This window comes from Neodiprion fabricii, chromosome 4 (assembly GCF_021155785.1).
Source record: "Neodiprion fabricii isolate iyNeoFabr1 chromosome 4, iyNeoFabr1.1, whole genome shotgun sequence".
Taxonomy (NCBI): Eukaryota; Metazoa; Arthropoda; class Insecta; order Hymenoptera; family Diprionidae; genus Neodiprion; species Neodiprion fabricii.
In genome coordinates this window covers 32029673-32054619 of record NC_060242.1, presented here as the reverse complement: position 1 = coordinate 32054619, position 24947 = coordinate 32029673, and the positions used below count along the sequence as shown (strand labels likewise).

At 41.6% G+C, this 24947-nt stretch overlaps 3 protein-coding genes across 8 annotated transcripts; all 3 read right to left on the bottom strand.

Moving 5' to 3' along the window:
* Positions 1 to 1395: 1395 nt before the first annotated feature.
* LOC124180055 (putative fatty acyl-CoA reductase CG5065) lies at positions 1396 to 3878 on the bottom strand. 6 transcript variants are annotated; one of them, XM_046565054.1, is made up of 5 exons: positions 3836 to 3872; positions 3119 to 3744; positions 2499 to 2791; positions 2073 to 2334; positions 1396 to 2016 (listed from the first exon to the last, which is right to left on the bottom strand). In XM_046565054.1, exons 1-5 carry the CDS (start codon positions 3857 to 3859, stop codon positions 1656 to 1658), a joined length of 1566 nt encoding a protein of 521 aa, XP_046421010.1. In that variant the 5' UTR covers positions 3860 to 3872; the 3' UTR covers positions 1396 to 1655. The 6 variants fall into 6 exon arrangements, with proteins under 6 accessions (XP_046421010.1, XP_046421013.1, XP_046421014.1 ...); XM_046565057.1 differs by having other exon boundaries at positions 1397 to 2016; positions 3119 to 3727; positions 3836 to 3878; XM_046565058.1 differs by having other exon boundaries at positions 1397 to 2016; positions 3119 to 3727; positions 3822 to 3846.
* A 4237-nt stretch (positions 3879 to 8115) lies between these two features.
* On the bottom strand, positions 8116 to 13281 carry LOC124180063 (fatty acyl-CoA reductase 1-like). Its single transcript, XM_046565075.1, has 4 exons — positions 12356 to 13281; positions 11340 to 11632; positions 8710 to 8968; positions 8116 to 8636 (listed from the first exon to the last, which is right to left on the bottom strand). Exons 1-4 carry the CDS (start codon positions 12946 to 12948, stop codon positions 8297 to 8299), a joined length of 1485 nt encoding a protein of 494 aa, XP_046421031.1. The 5' UTR covers positions 12949 to 13281; the 3' UTR covers positions 8116 to 8296.
* Positions 13282 to 16034: 2753 nt separating this feature from the next.
* LOC124180061 (fatty acyl-CoA reductase 1-like) lies at positions 16035 to 21231 on the bottom strand. Its single transcript, XM_046565074.1, has 4 exons — positions 20337 to 21231; positions 19321 to 19613; positions 16682 to 16940; positions 16035 to 16608 (listed from the first exon to the last, which is right to left on the bottom strand). Exons 1-4 carry the CDS (start codon positions 20927 to 20929, stop codon positions 16251 to 16253), a joined length of 1503 nt encoding a protein of 500 aa, XP_046421030.1. The 5' UTR covers positions 20930 to 21231; the 3' UTR covers positions 16035 to 16250.
* Positions 21232 to 24947: the final 3716 nt, after the last annotated feature.

The window sequence follows — 24947 nt, the reverse complement described above, 5'->3', positions numbered from 1 at the left end:
ATATTGATATTCAATTGATTCGCATCAAATGCGTAACGGGAGGACTCGGAAACAAAAACCGTAGCTACTTACAATTAGATAATTTCAGTATAATGACAGAGGTTGGCTCTCCCCACCGCGTGGCATTGAATGTGCGTCTTTGCCATATGTACTTGTCAAAGTGCGTTAGTGATGGATCAATGTCTAAGAAATTTGAACTCCGAACGGGAATGCTTGAATATAAAAAAGGTATAATTTCTATAAAAATAGGTGTTAAACGTTACTGATGACGTAATTGACGGTATAACGAATTCTTCAGTACAAACAAATTCGCGAAGACGTGAATAAGCGTTTATTTTTTTCTTTCTTTTTTTTCACTGCACAAGAGCCAATGTTTATTAAAATATGAAGGCGTTCTTTAAAGAAAATACAGCTGACCTCGAATTGTCGTGTGTATTTGTAATTACGAATAAATCAGCAAAAGCATCGCTCACTTCAAATGTGCAAATGACAGTGTTGAAGAAAAAAGAATTAGCAAATAAAATTACCTGGAATCGCATAACGATCCCGATCTATCTTGACTTCGTTTGGCTTAAGTGGTTAAAAACGCGATTCTGCAAACTTTTCAATTACGTACATACATATATACATACATGGCACGAGACGTCATGGTAAAGATATGTCTGTAACACTGACGACTCGTTGCTTTGCGACATTAGTAACACCTGTCTCCCTGGGCACGGTCGTTAATTCAAATATTTTCTGTCTCCCTGAAATTTTCAAATAATTGAGCCTCCTTCGTAGAAAATATTAACTATCCTACCGCGGCGCGGTTCAATGGAGCTTAAACTATATTTACCTAGAGTAAATGAAATCTCTTTGCCAAGAAGAGAATGATAAAATCAACGTTGGAAGACTTCAAACGTTGTAACAGCCTAACAGTGTAAACAACATTATGGTAAATGTACGTGTAACATTAAAATTCTTCACCCAAGAACCAGGATTGCGAAACCAAAAGCATGCAACACTCAACTCTGCAGGGCTGACTGCATAATCCACGTACAGATATGGAGGTAATTAATATGCAAACCATATGTATACACATACTCATACAGCACATATGTTAATTATTATAAGTAAGTGCACGCGCAGTAAATACAATATTTATCGTTAGTCATTAATCAATTCAATCCTAATTTTATGGGACTGCCTAATCCTAGGCTCTTTATAAAATCATGAAAAAATATACGAAAGTCGCGTTACTCTTTGCGGATACGTCATTGTGCTCAGGCGACATTTATATCAGTCGATAACCGATAGATGTGATAATTTCGTATAAAGGATGTAGAACGCAAATTTTACACATTCGTTTCAAGATGCATTTTATCAATGATTCCTGGATTATACTTGACTCAATCACGTAACAGCGTAGCCATGTCACATATAAATGTGTATGATGATATGCGAACTAAATGTTAGGAAAAATATTACTATCAATATAATTGTGGTTGTTGATTTATTTTTGAACAATAGTTATCTACATTATCATTCCTTTAGGAGGAAACATAAGAGCAATAAATAAATGCAAATAATGCATTCTGTATGTTAACAAAGCAGGGATACAAGAAAGCATCGTATTGAATTCTTGAAGGTTGATTTTGTCAACATTTTGTAAGTTACCTGATTTTTCGAAACTTCGACAAATTGTAATATCTCAATAAATACATACTGATAGAGAGCATGAGACCAACCTTGAAAGTGTTTCCCACAAATTTAAACGCCGCAATCCTTTTCTGAGCAGCAGGAATCGCGTCGTCTTCTTCTCTCAGCACATTTTTTTTTATACCGATGTAGTAGCTCACAACGTAGTCTTTCCAGTTTATCTTACTTATATCAAAACCAAAGATTTCCTGGTCGGCTGAATTTAATCGGTCATTTAGCTGCTTAACATTGTTCGCTTTGAACTCCCATTCGTGCGTGGTAAAAAACTCGAGTAATGAGACCATGTGATTCAATTTTTGTTGATAGTGTTTCAGTCTGGAAAAAGGCCATCTGTATTTAGGGGGAATTTTTATTGCCGTAGAGAAACTTACTTTGGCTTACCGCCTGAAGACCGAATGATAAAGTCTCCCACGTGGGCAACTATCGATTGATAAAAAAATGTCCTGAATGCGTGTCTGATTCTTGATGACGTCATAACGATATCGGGTGGCGAGATCGTGTCACTCATCGCATAATTTGTTCCACAGGGAGTCATGTGTGTTATAAAATCGTTCCATGTTAACGGATTAAATGGACCAGAGACGCAGTTGTAGACGCGGATATCCGATACAAGCTTGCTACTCTTCCTCGTACCTTAAAAATTTCGAAAATATACTGTTTCTCTTCATGTATCCATTATGTACTTGTACCGAGCTTCGACATTATGAATTGCAAAAAAAGCGGGGAAAAACGTCAGTTCTCATTTAAAATTACGACCGGTGATTGGCTTTTTGCGTATTACAATTTCGATAGCTTACCCATCTCCCAAGCGGCAGCTATGAACAAATTAATGCAAACGTCGACGGGTATCATGTCAACTATTACATGCTTTCGACCGTAGATGCTCGTCAGCAGACCCTTGCCTGCTCCAACTACGAGCGCAGTTGGCCCGTTGAAATTGTCGACCCATCCTGGTCTCGGCTCTTTCCAAGATGCTGCCACTATTGAAGGTCTCACGATAACAATTGGCAGAACGGTAGAGTGCTTTGCGACGATGTCCTCAGCCAGGGCTTTGGTGAAAGTGTAGGTATTTGGATGGCCGTATATCAGCCTGTAAATAATCACAAAACACCATTACGAAGCTTCCTGGCTCGGAGAATCCGGAAGTCCGTCGCTGACTAATTGCAAATTGATACGGCCGATGCGAAGTCTGCAAATAATGATACCCATCCAATGGCAATTAACTATTCGTCTACGTCCGGCTGTGAATCAGCCAATTGTTTGTGTGCGATATCAAACGAATGATTGTGAGTTGCGGATGATCACTTGCACAGAGTGATAGTGAGAGTCCAACTCGAAGTTAATTGTACCGGTCACGTTTGCATCGGCATTTCATGTTACGTACGTCTCACACGAATTGACGTTGTCGATCGATTACCTTGGCGTTACGAAATCCAAGGCATCGTCGTCCAGTCCCGCGACGCACTGCAGGACCTTGGTAGGGTTCGCAGGCGGCGGATATACACGCTCCTCGATAACGGAAAGGTCGCAATTAGAGTAGGCAGTGGAGACGTGGACTATGGCAGCAAGTTGCGCCATCCCTTGACAAAGCTGTAGCACTGCTTTGGTGCCCTCGAAATTCATCGCCACAGCGAGTCGGAGGTGCTCGTCGAATCTGACGGTGGCTGCGACGTGGAAAACCACGGACACCGTATCCTGAAGGAGGCGTCTGTCTTCGGGGGATATTCCCAGCTCTGGAAGGCTGACGTCCCCGGGAATGGCGTGGACTCTGTCCCCATGGATGATCCCGAAATTCCGAAGTTCGTTGAAGAGATCGGATGTCAGCATATTCTCGACCCGCTCGTGGGAGAGAACGTCTTTTTTCTCACGGACCAAGATGTAGATCGGTCCGATCTCCGGGCAGGATCGTAGCAGTTTCTCCAAGAGTACCTTACCCATGAAACCCGTCGCCCCAGTTATGAAAACCGTCTTTCCTCGATACCATCTCGCAATCTCGGATTCAGCCGCCATCTCGACCGGCCAATTCCTTGTCAATTTAAAGGACTGCACGATAACGGCGTGTTAATTTTCCACGAAACGAGACTCTCGGTGACGGTCGTGTTGTTTGAATCGCTACTTGCGACTAAGTACTCACGCCTGATGTGCGGGTGTCCCTCATACGGCGATTAGTTCCTCTCAGAGAAGTATACTAATGAATTTTGATGTATATTTTCACTGATCCGAGTTAGGTTCTTTTGGGGTGGGAGACTTACGGCCAAAGTACAATCCAGCTAAAATTCTTCGTGTCTCATTGCGGGCATGCTAATTCACTGCCCATGGTTTACGGTCGATACTTTCATTTACCAAAGAATAAGCTAACGCAACGGCTCGCAAGTGTTGACTCGTAAAACGAATTACATGTTGAAGAAATCCGATATTTCTTCGCTCTAACGACAGTTATCACTGTAGGATACGCTCCAAGTTTGAGGATTTATGCTAAAAGTTTCATACGCCAGTGTACAGATCAAAACTATATAATTAAATCCAGTTGTTGGCAAATACTTGTGTAACAAAGAAGGCCATCTCAAATATGAACGAACAAAAACGCGTTTTTAATTTTACTTACAATTAGATGTATCAACACTTTGTTTATTTAACGAAAATAATTCACTTCGATAAATCAAATGCTCGATTTTTCACCGAACCGTTAATTCGATTCATCCGTTTGGAATCCGAAAAACATATATACAAAGCATATACACAGTCAACACACCACCGTAAATTGAAGTAGGTACTTCGGGTTGAGTTTGTGAGCCTCGCATTATAGTCTAAACGTTTAATTTGAGAAGAAACACTTTATTCGCTGAACAATCATAAAAATGATGTGTCGTCCTCGGATATAATTATACGTTGAGTTCAATTGATATACTTGCCTGACAATTCACGTATGGATCAATTCTTTAATCGAAAGCAAACGAGATGTCGTTCTGATTATTTTTGGTCTGAAATCACTGTAGATTCACAAGACCTCGCAACATTTTTTTCAATGCAATCATGCAGCCCATATATGTTACACATTGGCTAACAATAAGTATGATTTGTTACGCATGATGATCAAATTCATGATCGTAGAGCAATGACGAGCTTATAGTGATAAGCAAGCAAATCGTTGAATTTCTTGACTTTTACTATTAGTTGGATTTGAATACGTTGATACATGTGCAGAGAAATACTACAATGAAAACTTGCTATTTGATCATCCCGGGAAAAACAAGCATTTTATTCAAACTCATTGCGGAATGGGTGTGAGTAAAATACCTGTTCATTGAAGTATACAAAACGTTGAACAGTCTCAATCAAGAATCCTTAAGAAGTTAGGTATCAAGAATCCAAATATCTTTTAGGTATAAGCTATTATAAGTAGAATCAGTTACGCTGGGTTCTTATGACGGATATCAAGCACGGCGTCGATTAATTATTTTTAAAAGTGACATAATCTTGACGTCCTTGAAGTCTGTGTACGCTCTCTATTTTCGGAGTCTTGTGTAAAATACGTTATCTTGGATACATTTATACTGTACATTGAAACGCCTAACGTGTGGAAACCGCGTATACTTAAATGCCAGCCATTTATTGAACGTAAATTTTGCAGGCGTAACGCTGCCACAACTTACATGCCAAGATTTCCAATTTTTGCGTAAGTGCCTTACGGGATCAAACCACCATCCTAACAGAATTGTTTTCTCTCCTTATTCATATCTATCATACCGCTACGTATTGTTTGCAGGTTTAATAAAGAACTGTTCAAAACTCTGAATAAAACAACGCGTTTATTATATTACAGTATTATTATATTAAAAACGGCGCCCGTCGAGTTGCGCAATCTACGAGATCGATGACGGATCAATTGTTGCCTATTCTTGCGGGTATGACGTCACGTAGGAAGCAGCGTACCGAGATCGGTGTTGCGGCAGGTCGTCAATTTTGAAATCACTATTGTTCTGGCGACCTGGCACGGCAGAGACCGTCTGACGATTTCGAATTTTTAGCATTTGCGTGGATTGTTGCGACGATGTTGCCAAAGAAACACGAGGGTGTTGGAGAATTCGTGGCCTGGATGTGGAACGTTAAGCGCTGCTTATATCCTCGCGACCGATTTCCGAGACTAATTGAGTAAAGGCTTGCCGAGTAACGGATAGCCATTACGGATTTGCGTTATCGACTTGTGCCTGAAATTCGTTCGCCGATTTTTCCGTGACTTCACCAGTCAACTACGGGAGTAATAACTGGAAACGGTTAAAGAGATACTTATCCAATGACACCGCTCGCAGGCCACAAATTCGAATTTTATCAAAGTTACTGAAAAAATTACCATTCTTACTAACGCCACTTTGAGACTCACATTTTGAATTTCATCATTCCGAGGCTATATTTCGATACAGCATTCCAAAAAACGGTTGCACATCAATTTTTATGGGAATCGGTTAAAATTTGAATAAGTTATTCGAATTATACATGATACAATACCAGATCGGAACGGTTTGTTTTTTTAGACGTATACGAGTACATGATGAAATACCAGTTGACCCGTTAAAGTTTTGAGATGATGGATGGTGTGAACTGAAATAATATCAATCTGAAACGTAAGGTTCGATTCCAATACAGTGTTCTTGAAAGTAGAATTCAAAATTTATTCTCACGATATTTCACATACGCGTGTTTTACGATATCCTAGTTACAAAGCACGGAAAAGAGATATTCGTGGTCAAATACAAACCAGCATACTGGACTTGATTAATCTGGGATTTATTACATTTTCAAAAAACCGCAAATTATTTGCGAACATTTTAGAACCAAACTTAATTGAAGCTAATAACACCGAGTAGGGACTAACTCCATTGTGAATATTTTATTTTTCGTGTGACCTTCTGGTTACGGATCAACAAAAAGATCGTTCCGATGTCGGGGCAGGAACGCAAAAGCTTCTCGACCAACACTTTTCCAACGAATCCTGTTGCTCCGGTAATAAAGATCGATCTTCCACGGTACCATTCCGCTATTTCGGAGGACGGCTCCATCTCCGCGGACTGAGGATGACGCGTGAAGTGAAGAAGCACTCCCGTTTTTGTCAGCACGGCTGTTGTAAAAGGAGTATCGTAGCTCCGGCTGGTGCACGGCACGAGACCACTGAGTTTTTAAGCACAAAAGTGGGGGGGCACAAACTTTATAACCGTTTGATTGCCAATAGCGTCGGTTCGCGAAGTGGGAAGTACAGTGTAATAGCGCGACTATTAATGGTGATGCAAAAAATTACATTGCCAAAACTGCTGATTAAGACTAGACGCGGTTGAACGTTCATTTCCGAAGTGTGAAGCTGAGTGCAAGGTGTGTGTGTGTGTGTGCGTGTGAGGGGGATGAGGGGTCGACTAGCGATAAATAACACCCTTAAGCTTCTCAGTCTCTTGTACACAAAGTGCACTTTTGTTTCACCTTGATGTACCGAAAGTTTCCTTTCTACAGTTGTTGAGGTTGATGGATTCGTTTATCAGAATGTCAAGATCTAATTCTTCGGCTATATCTGGAAGAATATGGAATATAGCGAGGAACCACGGAGCATTTCTCCTGGAGGTCGAAATTCAGCACATAAAGGACCTGGAGCGTAGAAACCACGGAACGCTTGTCCTGGAATTCGAGTTGCACCAGGAAGCGGACCCGTGGCGCAGGATCCGGGAGGTAGAGTACCCGGTACTCGAAATCTGCGGAGCGCGGTTCTCATACGTCCGCTCTACTACGCGGTTGTTTCCAGACTGAGTGATTCGGCTAGCTGATTTTCGCTGTCGAGTACTATATATCGATGACGTCAAGAGAAAAAAAATTTTGGGTGACGTCACTTTCTGAACATCCGTACATCCGAACGTCCGAAATTTGGTTTCGGACTGTAATACTATGTATGGTGCATCATGTATGATGATGATGTATGATATTAAGGGATATAAGTGAGATTTCTCCATGGCGCATATTGATGACTATGACTCAAAGAAAGCTAGTTATTCAACCTATTTAGGACGCACAGTACTTCTCACCTCTTGTTCATTCGAAACTTCAAGATCGCAGCGTCAGTGTTTAGAGTAGCTGCATGATTACGAATTTAAACTCAGAATTTGGAAATTCTAAATGCCGGATCTTGTACGTAGGAACAATCCTTGACCCACCGACCTTTGCAATTTTCACCGTTTCTAATTTTGTTTAAAAAAAAATTCTGCATTTGTCCCAATTCTGAAACAGTACCCTGATTTTTTAAAGATTTTTTGTTCAACCGCTCAACTATGTACGAATATTTAAATGATTCTTCTTGAATATCAAAGCGTTGTCAGAAACTGTATTTTTGATTCCAAACATTTCAGATTTTTCTCAATTTTTTCAAGCATTTTTTTTTTTTTTATCGTCCCGGTTTTCAGATGTTTCGAAATTGAAATACAATTTTTTAGTATTCATACATACTTGTAATTGACAATGAATAGATTTGTATCAACGAGCATACGGGACTTGACTAATCTGACAACGAGGTTGAATATATTTTCAAAAAATTGCAAACGATTCACGGAATATCTTGGAACTAAAATTCATAAAACCTAATGACACCGAATAGGATGCCGACGAGGATGCTCGAGAGGATGATCTTCGCTATCAGCACTTTCCTGGCAATCATCTTTCTGGCGTGTTCGAGAGTACTATCTTTCTCGCACCAGACATATCGCCGAATGCCCATAAAGTAATTGTAGATATACTTCCTCCATTCTATCTTCGACATGTCACTATTGAAGGTTTCCCGATCGACGTGCGACATCCGATCCCTCAATAGCTTGATATTTGTTGACTCAAATTCCCATTCGTGTGTTGTGAAGAATTCTAATGAATCGCTCACATCATGAATCTTTTTTTGGTACGCGCGAAGTCTGCAAACAATCGATTTCAATTTTCAATTATCCCCGTCATAATTGCCCCAGTATTTCAGTATATGTCACTCACCTCGGTTTTCCACCCGACATCCAGGTGAGGTAATCTGCCAAACCAGCGGGTATCTGCCTCAAGACGTCGCTCACTATTTGCGTCATTCTGCAATCAGTCATCGTGAGACTTGGAATCATGAAGACGTCACTTGGGGCATATTTCGTCTCACAATCATTGACTTCCTCTGTAAAGAAGGCCCACGTAATGGGACTGAATGGTCTGGAGACACAATTGTATACGCGTAGATCCGGTACGAGTCTCGTATTTTCTCTGCTCCCTGATAAAACATAAAAAGTGATCACGCGTACGCACCAAGCCATCGCTCAAATTGAGACGATCGGACCCAGGGGGAGAAGCAAAGTTATCTTTCAGCATCCAACCGTTACTATTACCATCTACTGTATTATGTATTGTAACGTGGCATTATTGATGCCCGTTAAAAAAGGATCCTTGAACGCTGGGCGGAACCAAAATTTAGGAATTTTCGCAATTGAGTCGCGAAGTCTTTGCAAAAGAGCGCCAGGACTGGAGTCACGCATCCGAAACTACGAGCGGGGACACCTCAGCGAATGGCGTAAGATATTTCAGGTTTTTTTTATTTTTTTATTTTTCGAGTTACACCGGCATCAGGCAGAAGTCAGCACCGAATTCGAGGAAATTGCGGCGAGGCGGACTGGCGACAATTGCGAAGGACGGATGTCGAGGCTGCGGAGGGTGGGCCGACGCTGATCCCCGCATCGCGGGAATCCAAGGTGGACGCGATTCCCGCTGGCGGCCGGCGCGCCGCAGCCTCTCCCCCTACACCCCGCCAACAATTGACTAGCGAACTTGCGACGGACCGACTAGCGACGAGGGAGCACCACGCTCACCACCAAGTCGTCATGGAGTTGCGCGGAGGACAAGATTGCGATCTAGCGTCAAGTTCTGCGCAGCGATGCTATTAAAGGTGCGCGTCGAGTTGCGCAATCGACGAAATCGATGACGGATCGATTATTGCGTATTCTTGTGGGTCACGTGCATCACGTATGGGATGGCGTATCGAGATCCGTGTCGCGGCAGGTCATAGGTTTTTGAAACCACTCTAGTTCTGGCGGTCGTGATGATTAGTCGCGTTTTGGGGAGTTTAGCGAAGTAATGGAGTCGCCCAAGAATCGCGAGGGGAATGGAAAGGGGGTTATAAGAATGTAGAAGGTAAGCATTGCTTCAATCCCCGCGATTGAATTTCGGGCATAATTACGAAAAGGCTTGCCGAGTAACGGATAGTCGTTTTGGATTAGCGTTGTAGAAAAGTACTCGAAATTCTTTTGCCGATTCTTTTGCTTGATGACCGTAGCCTGAGTACGCGAGTCAGAGTAGAGTAAATTTTGAGTTCTTGAGAAAGTTGAGCAGAGTCACGGGTTTTAGTTGAGTCTCTCTCGTTTTTGAAATTAAGTATAGCCGAATTCAGCTGTACCGAGTCGAGCCGCGTTATCGGGTTTTTCAGTGTCACCTCTCGAGTAGGTCGGGAAGTGCCGAATTGGAGTGCTCGGATTAGCGAATAACGTTTTCGAGGATTTTGAGAAGGTTTGATTTCGGATGCGTTTCGATAGCGTATAGTTTGGGTTACGTTTAGTTGCGCTTGCGCTTTGTTCCGTACCCGCTTAGTTAAGATAATGTTAATTGAGTTGTGTTACCTTGAGATTGTGTTTAGTTGAAGTTACATTTAGTGGTGCTTGCGCTTAGTTAAGTTGCCGTTTATTTAAGATAGTGTTTAGTCGAGTTGAGGTGATGAATAGTCGAAATTGCCGTTGCGTTGAGTAGCGGTTGAGACGAGAAGTTCGAGTATTGAGTTTTGGTTGCGTCTGAAATATAGTGGCGCTGCGGATTTGTTTAGTTGAAATAAGCTTGAGGTTAAGTTATGTTGTCACGTTTAGAATTAGGGCAGCTCGCGGTAGCGTCGAAGCTCCGAGTCGGGTGAGATCTCGGATAAGGTTGAGGACGCGGTCTGTTCGGTAGCCCAACGACGCACCGTCGAGAAAGTAGTTTTAGTTTTGGTCTTAAGCAATTATTGCTGTGGAGAAGAAACGGCGAATTTGCAAATTGAGAATAGCGTATGGCGATTTTGTGATGGTTGAGTGGCATTTTAGTTAGGGAGCCGCGAGCTCAGTAGAGTAAGAAAGAGAGTAGGTTACGTGTAATTTTCTGTTTACTTTTAGAATCGCGATGAGCGACTTTTGGATTCTTTTTTTTTGTTTTTGTATCACCGCTATCGTGGAATATAAGATTTTATTTTACTTCTTTTGTTAAGTAGCATGTGTATTTCGAGTGTCTCTCTCTCTCTCTCTCCAAAAATTACCCCTCCCTTTTCCGCGGTACTGAGCTATCAAGCGCATTAATGATTTCGAGGCGTGTTGATCACACCAGGCGCCCAACAAAACTTCGCGATATTGTTTTAGATCCATGGTACATCGTCGACGCCAAATTATTGTGCACGCGGTAAGTTCTCGGTCATTTTCTCCGAGTGACCAAGGAGCGGGAAAAATCCACGTCACTGTATGTGTCCTTAGGTAATATAGAATGTGAGAGATCGAAAGCTAGCAACGGTGAAGTTTTACCCATGGAAACCCACAGCTACAAGCAAAAAAAATCGACTGCTAGGAAGAACATACCGATTTCCCATGCGGCAGCTACGAGAAGATTGACGCACACGTCGACGGGTATCAGATCAGCCACAAGCTCCTTCTTCCCGTAAATACTGTTCACCAATCCCTTGCCAGTACCAATCACCGCCAAAGTTGGGCCATTGTAACCGTCAGTCCATCCTGGAACCGGTTCCTTCCACGAGGCTAAGACGATGGAAGGCCGCACCACAACAATTGGCAATCGAGTCGAATGCTCTGCGACTAAGTGTTCCGCTATAGCTTTGGTGAATGTGTAAGTATTGGGGAGCTTACCAATCAACCTTCGAATAAAACATCAAACCAAAGTAAAATACGCGTCAACCTATTGTAAAGTTGTCCCTCCCACCTCGGATTTTCAAGCTTTTTGCATTTTTTGGAGGTGGCTCGGAAAAAGTTCATTCACGGCGGAGACTCGTAATTTCGTAAAAAAAATTGAAATAAAATATTCCATAAGGATTTTCGAAAAAAGAAATGTCCCTAAGAAAGACCATTCGCAAAATCACGCCTCGCATCTTTCGCTGACTCGGCATTCAGGTACCCGCCATTACGACTTATTACGGATTTCTCCCCAAGCTTTGTCGTCGATTCGTCAACGTCCCAGATTTGAAATTCTAATATTACAACACTTTTTTCGGGATTTCAGATGATTCGTTCCAACACGAGGGAGCGGGCAAGGGGGTATAACTCCATAAGAAAAATTTTGAACAAATTATTTGCCATCAAACCTTAAAGTTGGACTATGAAACGCCACCAAACCAAGCCATAAAAAAATTTGAAAATCCGCGGTGGGTGGGCCAACTTTACGTACGTGACGCTCAGCGTATGTCTCGGAAGCGTTGTTGATCTACATGGATTTATGCCTCAACCGTAAATAAGCAGACGTGCACTATAAGCCATTTCACCACGTGAATCGTGTGCACATTTTTTCCACGTTTGTATTCGATGCGGATATTATACTTGGAACCAAGCACCAAGAACCATACAGAAAACGCAACCACATTCACCTGGGTGTGATTAGGTCCAAAAGCTCGTCATCGAGGCCAGCCACGCAGTGCCGCACCTTATACAAGTCCATCGGTGGCGGATAGATGCGTTCATGGATGACGGGGTTGCCGCAGTTCGCGTAAGCCGTGGATACGTGGACAATGGCGTGGAGGTTTTTCATCCCCTGAGAGAGCTGGAGTACCGCCTTGGTGCCCTCGATGTTAATGGCCACCGCTTTTCGCAGAGGCTCCGTGAATCTCACCGTCGCTGCGACGTGAAAAACCACCGAAACTGTTTCCTGCAGAAGCCACCTGTCTTCGTCGGTTATTCCCAGGCCTGGAACGCCAACATCCCCTGGAATAGCGACGAGTCTGTCTCTCGGACTTGCTTGAGCGGTTCGAATCTCGTCGAACAAACGCGTCGACAGTAACTGCTCGACACGGTCTCGAGAGGACGTGTCCTTCTTGTCACGGATCAACAAAAAAATCGTTCCGATGTCCGGGCAGGAACGCAAAAGCTTCTCGACCAACACTTTTCCAACGAATCCTGTTGCTCCGGTAATAAAGATCGATCTTCCACGGTACCATTCCGCTATTTCGGAGGACGGCTCCATCTCCGCGGACTGAGGATGACGCGTGAAGTGAAAAAGCACTCCCGTTTTTGTCAGCACGGCTGTTGTAAAAGGAGTATCGTAGCTCCGGCTGGTGCACGGCACGAGACCACTGAGTTTTTAAGCACAAAAGTGGGGGGGCACAAACTTTATAACCGTTTGATTGCCAATAGCGTCGGTTCGCGAAGTGGGAAGTACAGTGTAATAGCGTGACTATCAATGGTGATGCAAAAAATTACATTGCCAAAACTGCTGATTAAGACTAGACGCGGTTGAACGTTCATTTCCGAAGTGTGAAGCTGAGTGCAAGGTGTGTGTGTGTGTGTGTGCGTGTGAGGGGGAAGAGGGGTCGACTAGCGATAAATAACACCCTTAAGCTTCTCAGTCTCTTGTACACAAAGTGCACTTTTGTTTCACCTTGATGTACCGAAAGTTTCCTTTCTACAGTTGTTGAGGTTGATGGATTCGTTTATCAGAATGTCAAGATCTAATTCTTCGGCTATATCTGGAAGAATATGGAATATAGCGAGGAACCACGGAGCATTTCTCCTGGAGGTCGAAATTCAGCACATAAAGGACCTGGAGCGTAGAAACCACGGAACGCTTGTCCTGGAATTCGAGTTGCACCAGGAAGCGGACCCGGGGCGCAGGATCCAGGAGGTAGAGTACCCGGTACTCGAAATCTGCGGAGCGCGGTTCTCATACGTCCGATCTACTGCGCGGTTGTTTCCAGACTGAGTGATTCGGCTAGCTGATTTTCGCTGTCGAGTACTATATATCGATGACGTCAAGAGAAAAAAAATTTTGGGTGACGTCACTTTCTGAACATCCGAACATCCGAACGTCCGAAATTTGGTTTCGGACTGTAATACTATGTATGGTGCATCATGTATGATGATGATGTATGATATTAAGGGATATAAGTGAGATTTCTCCATGGCGCATATTGATGAAGCTATGACTCAAAGAAAGCTAGTTATTCAACCTATTTAGGACGCACAGTACTTCTCACCTCTTGTTCATTCGAAACTTCAAGATCGCAGCGTTAGTGTTTAGAATAGCTGCATGATTACGAATTTAAACTCAGAATTTGGAAATTCTATATGCCGGATCTTGTACGTAGGAACAATCCTTGACCCACCGACCTTTGCAATTTTCAGTCAATGATAGATACTAAAGCGACTGAACGTAAAAATTTTTACGACCCAGAGGTACCGAATTTCTCACGGTAGGTTCGATCATACCGGAGGTAGTAGAAATATAAATATATTAAATTGTTAATGGTCATTAATACGTATTGCGCACTCTCATATTCGATACTATGTGCGATAGGTTATAATACACATGTGTATGCGGGATAAAATCATGAGGTGAATAATTATACCTAAGACGTCACAAATACTCATTATTAAAAGAGAACAACGATTGCTGTGGTAAGAAGCGAATGAAATTAAATCGAAGGTTGAAATTCGAACAGGCAGCAAGATCGAAATCAAACTGCGATGATTTACTCCTCGCGCTGCTGGTAAGGGAATTACATTGATCGCGCCATTGATTGACCCTATCATACGTGCATAATGTATCTTGATGGTTCATTTTCTTTGTAAGAAGGCCTTAACACCTTTCTCGCTGCATGTATTGTTTAGAGGCAACGTTAAAATTAGTTTATTGTTACTAATAAGCCAGCATGTCGTTGCATTTCTTGTCTTTCACAAACCTACATAACATATTGTTGGTGCATGCGTACATTTGCTGAGACATACTTTTGTGAAATATTCTTTTCTAATCGTTTCAAAGAAGTGTCGCTAATTAGCTGATCTCGTTTTGCCCCCGATACTTGATAATGACGGATCGCCAACTATTTTCGCTATAATGTAATTTATGTATAATTGAAAATTTTCGTAGATCGATACCTGCTAAGCCAAAGGGCTTATCTCATCAGTTACGTTAGGAACAGCTTATCTTAGGAGTTATGTCAGAAATATCTAATCTTTGCGGTTACGTTCGAAATATCTTATTTCAGCGCTTGCGTGACAAACAGCTAGTACGTAGCAATTTTAGCAGCCAATTAACTCGGTACATTTATCGCAATTTTTTCGGGAGAGTAAATTGTATCTTCGACGGTTCGATACGCATTCTGCGCAAACAACTTTTTGTGACGATTTATATTCACATGCACGAGCATATGGGCAAGTCCATGTAAACCAACCAACGTCCGACCCTCACCGTTTCTCATTTTGTTTAAAAAAAAATTCTGCATTTGTCCCAATTCTGAAACAGTACCCTGATTTTTTTTAAATTTTTGAAGTTATACTTCTTTAGGCGCGTTATGAAAAACTGATGAGAGTGAAATTTCAGGATGCGCGCGCATCACTGTAACACAAAATTAACAGGATGAAGTTGCCCACTCAACCGAATTCATGCGCGCGCATCACAGTAACACAAAATTAACAGGATGAAGTTGCCCGCTCAACCGAATGCATTAAGTCTCGAAAAAAAGCTAAATATTTATCCACATGGTTTTAGTTTTTACAGTCACAACACGTGTGTTATTTTCATACAAGTGCGAATTATATATGTGGCAATAAAATATATTCAGTAGTGATTTAAATTGAATATTTGGATTAATATTATTTACTATTTGTGAATATTAGTGAAAAAATTGTGCTGAAATACTTTTTCAAGTGCTCCAATATGATTGAGGTTAGTTATCCGTATGTATTATCTATTGATATAAATTAAAATATCATTACTTAATATAATTAATACTAAATATTATTATTAAATTATCAATGTTGAATATTAATTATTGGTTTTTTAATATTTACAAAATGAAGAAATAAATTTAATAGAACATTTGATAAGAAGTTCGTGACAAAAATTTAACAGATTATTTAAATATAATGTAAGACATCCGTTATTTGTTTTATTGTTTTTCAAAGATGCCAAAGAAGTATAACTTCTCACGCGCTTACATAAGTACACGCACCCATTTTTTATTTATTCAACCGCTCAATTATGTACGAATATTTAAAATGATTTTGAAAAGGATCTTCTTCTTGAATCTCAAAGCGTTGTCAGAAACTGTATTTTTGATTCCAAACATTTCAGATTTTTCTCAATTTTTTCAAGCATTTTTTTTTTTTTTATCGTCCCGGTTTTCAGATGTTTCGAAATGAAAATACAATTTTTCAATATTCATACATACTTGTAATTGACAATGAATAGATTTGTATCAACGAGCATACGGGACTTGACCAATCTGACAATGAGGTTGAATATATTTTCCTAAAATTGCAAATGATTCACGGAATATCTTGGAACGAAAATTCATAAAACCTAATGACACCGAATAGGATGCCGACGAGGATGCTCGAGAGGCTGATCTTCGCTATCAGCACTTTCCTAGCAATCATCTTTCTGCCGTGTTCGAGAGTACTATCTTTCTCGCACAAGACATTTCGCCGAATGCCCATAAAGTAATTGTATATAAACTTCCTCCATTCTATCTTCGACATGTCAATATTGAAGGTTTCCCGATCGACGTGCGACATCCGATCCCTCAATAGCTTGATATTTGTTGACTCAAATTCCCATTCGTGTGTTGTGAAGAATTCGAATGATTCGCTCACATCGTGAATCTTTTTTTGGTACGCGCGAAGTCTGCAAACAATCGATTTCAATTTTCAATTATCCCCGTCATAATTGCCCCAGTATTTCAGTATATGTCACTCACCTCGGTTTTCCACCCGACATCCAGGTGAGGTAATCTGCCAAACTAGCGGGTATCTGCCTCAAGACGTCGCTCACTATGTGCGTCATTCTGCAATCAGTCATCGTGAAATTTGGAATCATGAAGACGTCACTTGGGGCATATTTCGTCTCACAATCATTGACTTCCTCTGTAAACAAGCCCCACGTAATGGGACTGAATGGTCTGGAGACACAATTGTATACGCGTAGATCCGGTACGAGTCTCGTATTTTCTCTGCTCCCTGATAAAACATAAAAAGTGATCACGCGTACGCACCAAGCCATCGCTCAAATTAAGACGATCGGACCCAGGGGGAGAAGCAATTAAAGTTATCTTTCAGCATCCAACCGTTACTATTACCATCTACTGTATTATGTATTGTAACGTGGCATTTTTGATGCCCGTTACAAGAGGATCCTTGAACCCTGGGCGAAACCAAAATTTAGGAATTTTCGCAATTGAGTCGCGAAGTCTTTGCAAAAGAGCGCTAGGACTGGAGTCACGCATCCGAAACTACGAGAGGGGACACCTTAGCGAATAGCGTAAGATATTTCAGGTTTTTTTTATTTTTCGAGTTACACCGGCATCAGGCAGAAGTCAGCACCGAATTCGAGGAAATTGCGGCGAGGCGGACTAGCGACAATTGCGAAGGACGGATGTCGAGGCTGCGGAGGGTGGGCCGACGCTGATCCCCGCATCGCGGGAATCCAAGGTGGACGCGATTCCCGCTGGCGGCCGGCGCGCCGCAGCCTCTCCCCCTACACCCCGCCAACAATTGAGTAGCGAACTTGCGACGGACCGACTAGCGACGAGGGAGCACCACGCTCACCACCAAGTCGTCATGGAGTTGCGCGGAGGACGAGATTGCGATCTAGCGTCAAGTTCTGCGCAGCGATGCTATTAAAGGTGCGCGTCGAGTTGCGCAATCGACGAAATCGATGACGGATCGATTATTGCGTATTCTTGTAGGTCACGTGCATCACGTATGGGATGGCGTATCGAGATCCGTGTTGCGGCAGGTCATAGGTTTTTGAAACCACTCTAGTTCTGGCGGTGGTGATAATTAGTCGCGTTTTGGGGAGTTTAGCGAAGTAATGGAGTCGCCCAAAAATCGTGAGGGGAATGGAAAGGGGGTTATAAGGATGTAGAAGGTAAGCATTGCTTCAATCCCCGCGATTGAATTTCGAGCCCAATTACGAAAAGGCTTGCCGAGTAACGGATAGCCGTTTTGGATTTGCGTTGTAGAAAAGTACTCGAAATTCTTTTGCCGATTCTTTTGCTTGATGACCGTAGCCTGAGTACGCGTGTTATAGTAGAGTAAATTTTGAGTTCTTGAGAAAGTTGAGCAGAGTCACGGGTTTTAGTTGAGTCTCTCTTGTTTTTGAAATTAAGTATAGCCGAATTCAGCTGTACCGGGTCGAGCCGCGTTATCGGGTTTTTCAGTGTCACCTCTCGAGTAGGTCGGGAAGTGCCGAATTGGAGTGCTCGGATTAGCGAATAACGTTTTCGAGGATTTTGAGAAGGTTTGATTTCGGATGCGTTGCGATAGCGTACAGTTTAGGTTACGTTTAGTTGCACTTGCGCTTTGTTCCGTACCCGTTTAGTTAAGATAATGTTAATTGAGTTGTGTTACCTTGAGATTGTGTTTAGTTGAAGTTACATTTAGTGGTGCTTGCGCTTAGTTAAGTTGCCGTTTATTTAAGATAGTGTTTAGTCGAGTTGAGGTGATGAATAGTCGAAATTGCCGTTGCGTTGAGTAGCGGTTGAGACGAGAAGTTCGAGTATTGAGTTTTGGTTGCGTCTGAAATATAGTGGCGCTGCGGATTTGTTTAGTTGAAATAAGCTTGAGGTTAAGTTATGTTGTCACGTTTAGATTTAGGGCAGCTCGCGGTAGCGTCGAAGCTCCGAGTCGGGTGAGATCTCGGGTAAGGTTGAGGACGCCGTCTGTTCGGTAGCCCGACGACGCACCGTCGAGAAAGTAGTTTCAGTTTTGGTCTTAAGCAATTATTGCTGTGGAGAAGAAACGGCGAATTTGCAAATTAAGAATAGCGTATGGTGATTTTGTGATGGTTGAGTGGCATTTTAGTTAGGTAGCCGCGAGCTCAGTAGAGTAAGAAATAGAGTAGGTTACGAGTGATTTTCTGTTTACTTTTAGAATCGCGATGAGCGACTTTTGGATTATTTTTTTTTTGTTTTTGTATCACCGCTATCGTGGAATATAAGATTTTATTTTACTTCTTTTGTTAAGTAGCATGTGTATTTCGAGTGTCTCTCTCTCTCCAAAAATTACCCTTCCCCTCTCCGCGCTAGTGAGCTATCGAGCATATGCCCGTGGTATAGCGCATTAATGATTTCGAGGCGTGTTGATCACACCAGGCGCCCAACAAAACTTCGCGATATTGTTTTAGATCCATGGTACATCGTCGACGCCAAATTATTGTGCACGCGGTAAGTTCTCGGTCATTTTCTCCGAGTGACCGAGGAGCGGGAAAAATCCACGTCACTGTATGTGTCCTTAGGTAATATAGAATGTGAGAGATCGAAAGCTAGCAACGGTGAAGTTTTACCCATGGAAACCCACAGCTACAAGCAAAAAAAATCGACTGCTAGGAAGAACATACCGATTTCCCATGCGGCAGCTACGAGAAGATTGACGCACACGTCGACGGGTATCAGATCAGCCACAAGCTCCTTCTTCCCGTAAATACTGTTCACCAATCCCTTGCCAGTACCAATCACCGCCAAAGTTGGGCCATTGTAACCGTCAGTCCATCCTGGAACCGGTTCCTTCCACGAGGCTAAGACGATGGAAGGCCGCACCACAACAATTGGCAATCGAGTCGAATGCTCTGCGACTAAGTGTTCCGCTATAGCTTTGGTGAATGTGTAAGTATTGGGGAGCTTACCAATCAACCTTCGAATAAAACATCAAACCAAAGTAAAATACGCGTCAACCTATTGTAAAGTTGTCCCTCCCACCTCGGATTTTCAAGCTTTTTGCATTTTTTGGAGGTGGCTCGGAAAAAGTTCATTCACGGCGGAGACTCGTAATTTCGTAAAAAAAATTGAAATAAAATATTCCATAAGGATTTTCGAAAAAAGAAATGTCCCTAAGAAAGACCATTCGCAAAATCACGCCTCGCATCTTTCGCTGACTCGGCATTCAGGTACCCGCCATTACGACTTATTACGGATTTCTCCCCAAGCTTTGTCGTCGATTCGTCAACGTCCCAGATTTGAAATTCTAATATTACAACACTTTTTTCGGGATTTCAGATGATTCGTTCCAACACGAGGGAGCGGGCAAGGGGGTATAACTCCATAAGAAAAATTTTGAACAAATTATTTGCCATCAAACCTTAAAGTTGGACTATGAAACGCCACCAAACCAAGCCATAAAAAAATTTGAAAATCCGCGGTGGGTGGGCCAACTTTACGTACGTGACGCTCAGCGTATGTCTCGGAAGCGTTGTTGATCTACATGGATTTATGCCTCAACCGTAAATAAGCAGACGTGCACTATAAGCCATTTCACCACGTGAATCGTGTGCACATTTTTTCCACGTTTGTATTCGATGCGGATATTATACTTGGAACCAAGCACCAAGAACCATACAGAAAACGCAACCACATTCACCTGGGTGTGATTAGGTCCAAAAGCTCGTCATCGAGGCCAGCCACGCAGTGCCGCACCTTATACAAGTCCATCGGTGGCGGATAGATGCGTTCATGGATGACGGGGTTGCCGCAGTTCGCGTAAGCCGTGGATACGTGGACAATGGCGTGGAGGTTTTTCATCCCCTGAGAGAGCTGGAGTACCGCCTTGGTGCCCTCGATGTTAATGGCCACCGCTTTTCGCAGAGGCTCCGTGAATCTCACCGTCGCTGCGACGTGAAAAACCACCGAAACTGTTTCCTGCAGAAGCCGCCTGTCTTCGTCGGTTATTCCCAGGCCTGGAACGCCAACATCCCCTGGAATAGCGACGAGTCTGTCTCTCGGACTTGCTTGAGCGGTTCGAATCTCGTCGAACAAACGCGTCGACAGTAACTGCTCGACACGGTCTCGAGAGGACGTGTCCTTCTTGTCACGGATCAACAAAAAAATCGTTCCGATGTCCGGGCAGGAACGCAAAAGCTTCTCGACCAACACTTTTCCAACGAATCCTGTTGCTCCGGTAATAAAGATCGATCTTCCACGGTACCATTCCGCTATTTCGGAGGACGGTTCCATCTCCGCGGACTGAGGATGACGCGTGAAGTGAAAAAGCACTCCCGTTTTTGTCAGCACGGCTGTTGTAAAAGGAGTATCGTAGCTCCGGCTGTTGCACGGCACGAGACCACTGATTTTTTAAGCACAAAAGTGGGGGGGCACAAACTTTATAACCGTTTGATTGCCATTAGCGTCGGTTCGCGAAGTGGGAAGTAAAGTGTAAACACTACAAGGCTTGGAGGATGACGAAAAAATTTCACTTCCCAGACTATTTTCCGCCAAACTTATTTCACTGGTCCTCCAAGCTGTCATATGACCTGCGCCTTGAGCAGTTCTGAAATATACAGTCAACCGGTGTCCCAAGATGAGATGATATTTATGCTTCTCTAGTGGTTTAAGTATTCATTCAGTTACTGTATTGTGCCTCAAGTCACATATGTGTGTACACCTTTCATCGAGAGCCCTGTCACCATCAATCCCCCACTCAATGCTACATTTCCAGACTAATTCCTTGAGTCGTTAAATTTTTGACGACTAATAAGGCACTTTTATGGTTTTGAGGTTCAAATAGAAAAAAAACTATCGCAGTCTTCTTCTAAGCTGATTGCTACAATGAGTCGTTCACACGACGATGTTTTCAAATACGAACAATAGCACAAGGAAACAAAGAGCAACGAATTAATCTTACATCACGAGTCGCGTTTTTTTCAGTTCTGTCTATTGAGATTCTGCAGAAACTTAAAGTAACAGATTGATAGTCGTAGATGCGCTGAACTTCAACCAATGTATAAGAAGGATGTACAGGAAAGATCCGCGAACCAATGTGGATGTTTGCAAATTTATACAATCAAGCCCAGATTAACCGCAAGGCTAAAAACACCCTCGATAATAGCCTTAGGTCCTCGAAGTTTTCGGCCCATCGATTTTCAAAATAGTACCTAGTTTTTCGAAAATACGGACATGTGAACTCTAAATCGTTACGAATAACGGATCGCCTGAATATCAATGTCTCGCTTCAATCCGGTTTGAAAGAGATCGCATAAATATCAAGTGTCTCGCTGTAACCCGGTTCCAAAGAATTCCCTACGTAGAGTTCGAGAACTTTCTACACACGTGTACACAATATCGTAAATTGCTAATTTTTCCCTAGTACCACAGGAAAATCTAAATGATTTGTCTCTGTTGAGCATGGAGAGTAAAATCACTTGTGATTTAGATTTTGAAAGTAAAAATGTTTCTCTTAACCATAGTTGATTTAATTTTTTGTCACCAGAAAATGTTCTGTTTTATTGAACCATCTTGCAGGACGAACCTTCAGCCTTTTTGTGTAGAGCAGCCTTAGGTATTGTGCCACTTACCCGTGTCTGAATAGAATGGTAACAATATATACTGTGCGTGAATTGCTCAACTCTGCGTGTTCTCACGATTGGCCATAGATAATAAGTACTTACTTTGTCACTTTCATTCAACCGCCCTAATAATACGCATTTGGAATGGAGGTGAAATCCCAACTGCACAAAATCTCACACAAAATGAAAGATTCCAATTACAATCCAATGATATAATTGCCAACCTCTTACTGACTTCTTTATAATGATAAAGCGTGGCAGTCAATAAGGTCTACTTATAATACGGCTATGATGTAATATGAACGGTGGATTATAAAAACACACTTCTTGTTCTTGATTTGTATGTGTGAAAATATTCTTGGAGGGTACCGTAGTGAATTTTGAGATGTCAGTTTAATTGATTTCACTACAGTGCGAGGTTTCAGCTATAGTCAAATAAAAAAAAAGGATTAATAGTAACGGCATATCGAAAAGATATAGAGAATGCGTTCTCAAAACCTGCAATCATGCGTAGAAATTCTGAACTTGACCCCCATACGAAATGGGGACCAACGAAATATATTTCTGACGATTTAGGCTGTGATTTATCGTTTATAGATCTACATACCTGTGTGCAGTATTACACAGAGAAGATCTCTTGAAACGACTCGCTCGACAATTGGTAACTCGTCTTATTTTACGGGCATACGATACAACAAAGCTGTACTAGGTATATTAACATGTGTCATTACCTCTTATTGATTCGAAATTGGAAAATCAAGGGTCTTTCAGGTTACTGATTACCAATATGAACTTAAAATACAGAAATTCGAAATTTTGGATCCGATATGACAGTCTAAAATGGAAGAAACTACTTGATTTTGATGAAACTTCGATATTCGGGAGTTTGTGGGCATACTGCCGCGCTGCTTAGGTGTCTAAATTCGAAATTCAAAAATTGAAAACTTCAAAAATTGAAAACAATGCATCCAAAGAGTCATGCATTCTAAATTTCTTAATCTTGGATTCAGATTCGTAATTAATTAGCTACCTAGAAAACTACCCGATATCGAATTTTGTTCATGTAGAACAACTGCTTGCATCTTGATTCTCACTATTGAGTTCGTGATTTAAAGTAGTTATATTTTGAGTCCAGACGCATCATCAGTGATCTCAAGCACCCTGGATTTTAAAATTTCGAATAAATAAGATATAACGAAAAATACAATTTCTCGAACGGGTAAATAGCCAGCTACGTTGTTGCATCATAAATTAGTCAATAAGGACGATAGAAGAGTGTCACGTATATTATACGTACTTATATTCTTATTTTTCCAGCGCAACACTGGTACGGGCTTTTACATATACTACGTAATCTGCAAAAGCAACAGGTACAATCTGTATAAGAGTTTGCCTAACAGAAGCGCAAGCCTCCGATTTACATAAATAGTATTCTAGTTCAAAGCTAATTATACTGTTACTCTAAAAAATAAAGCTGTTTCAAGATCAGATAATTACAACGTATCACTACAGCACTGGATCTTTTATTCTTTTACATTTATAAAACGTGTGTAATAGAAATACCGAGGAATATGTTCTCGCTCGAAAATATACACATTAAAGGTGAAAAGAGTTTCTGTATAGAGTGCTGCGTCGAAAAGGGATATTGAAAGTTACAGACGGCGTAGCAAAACGACAAGAGGGATTTAGAAAAATGAAAAGCTTACGTAAATAACACGGCTATTGCTGATTGTACTTGAAGTATGCGATGAACTTGATTCTTGAATGCCGAGAAAATAAAGCTCCCTATTTTTAACAGACAAACATACCAGACGATGTCTCTATGGAATAACATGCTCGTCGTCCCAAAGGTCGAAAATGAAGCGTATGCAACAATTGACTATTCTCTGCAATACGGCATTGAGTTCGTCACTAAGGTCATAATAAAAAAGGCAACAATAGTCAATGTGAGAAAGGTTTACAGCTACAGCAAACTTACAATTAGACCCATTTCTAAGCACAGTTGAAAGAGAGTTTTTATAAAACTTGAGTTTATACAAGAGAAAGAGAGAAAGATTATGTATATTATGCCCTAGAACACTGTGGGGCAAAATGAATACATAGACAAGTATGACCCACGTTAACAAATTAAACTAACGATTGCTACTTGAAAAATAAAAAGCGAACAAAAATAAACAATAGTAATTTATAAATTATAACAAAATAGACACTTATTTAAATAACAATAAAATAAAAAATGAACTAATTAATGAAATAAATATAATAACACATTGAACAGAGTATGTGTAGCTAATAAAAATAAGAAATAATAGGAGAATAAATAAGAGAGAGAGAGAGAGAGAGAGAGAATAGAATAGAATTTTAGTACCATGGGACAGTGTCCCCTAGGTGACGTCACAAAGGTATATGATTACACACATTATAACAAAGGGCTGAGAGGCTGGGTTAAAGTATTCGGGTGTCAGTTAATAACCTTAGGTATGTAAGTCTTCCGTAAACTTTATGCCCAGTGAATCTTTATTCTTCTTTAAAAAGGCAGTACCTTGCCTGATCTAGACGTACTTATCATTATCCTGGTGGGCGAATAACGACCCATTGACTGGACTAATTGCATGAAAATTGGGATAAATTCCATGTGGATCATCTTCAGCGATTTTTTCTTACGTCGCAACTCGCAATTATTAGACAGC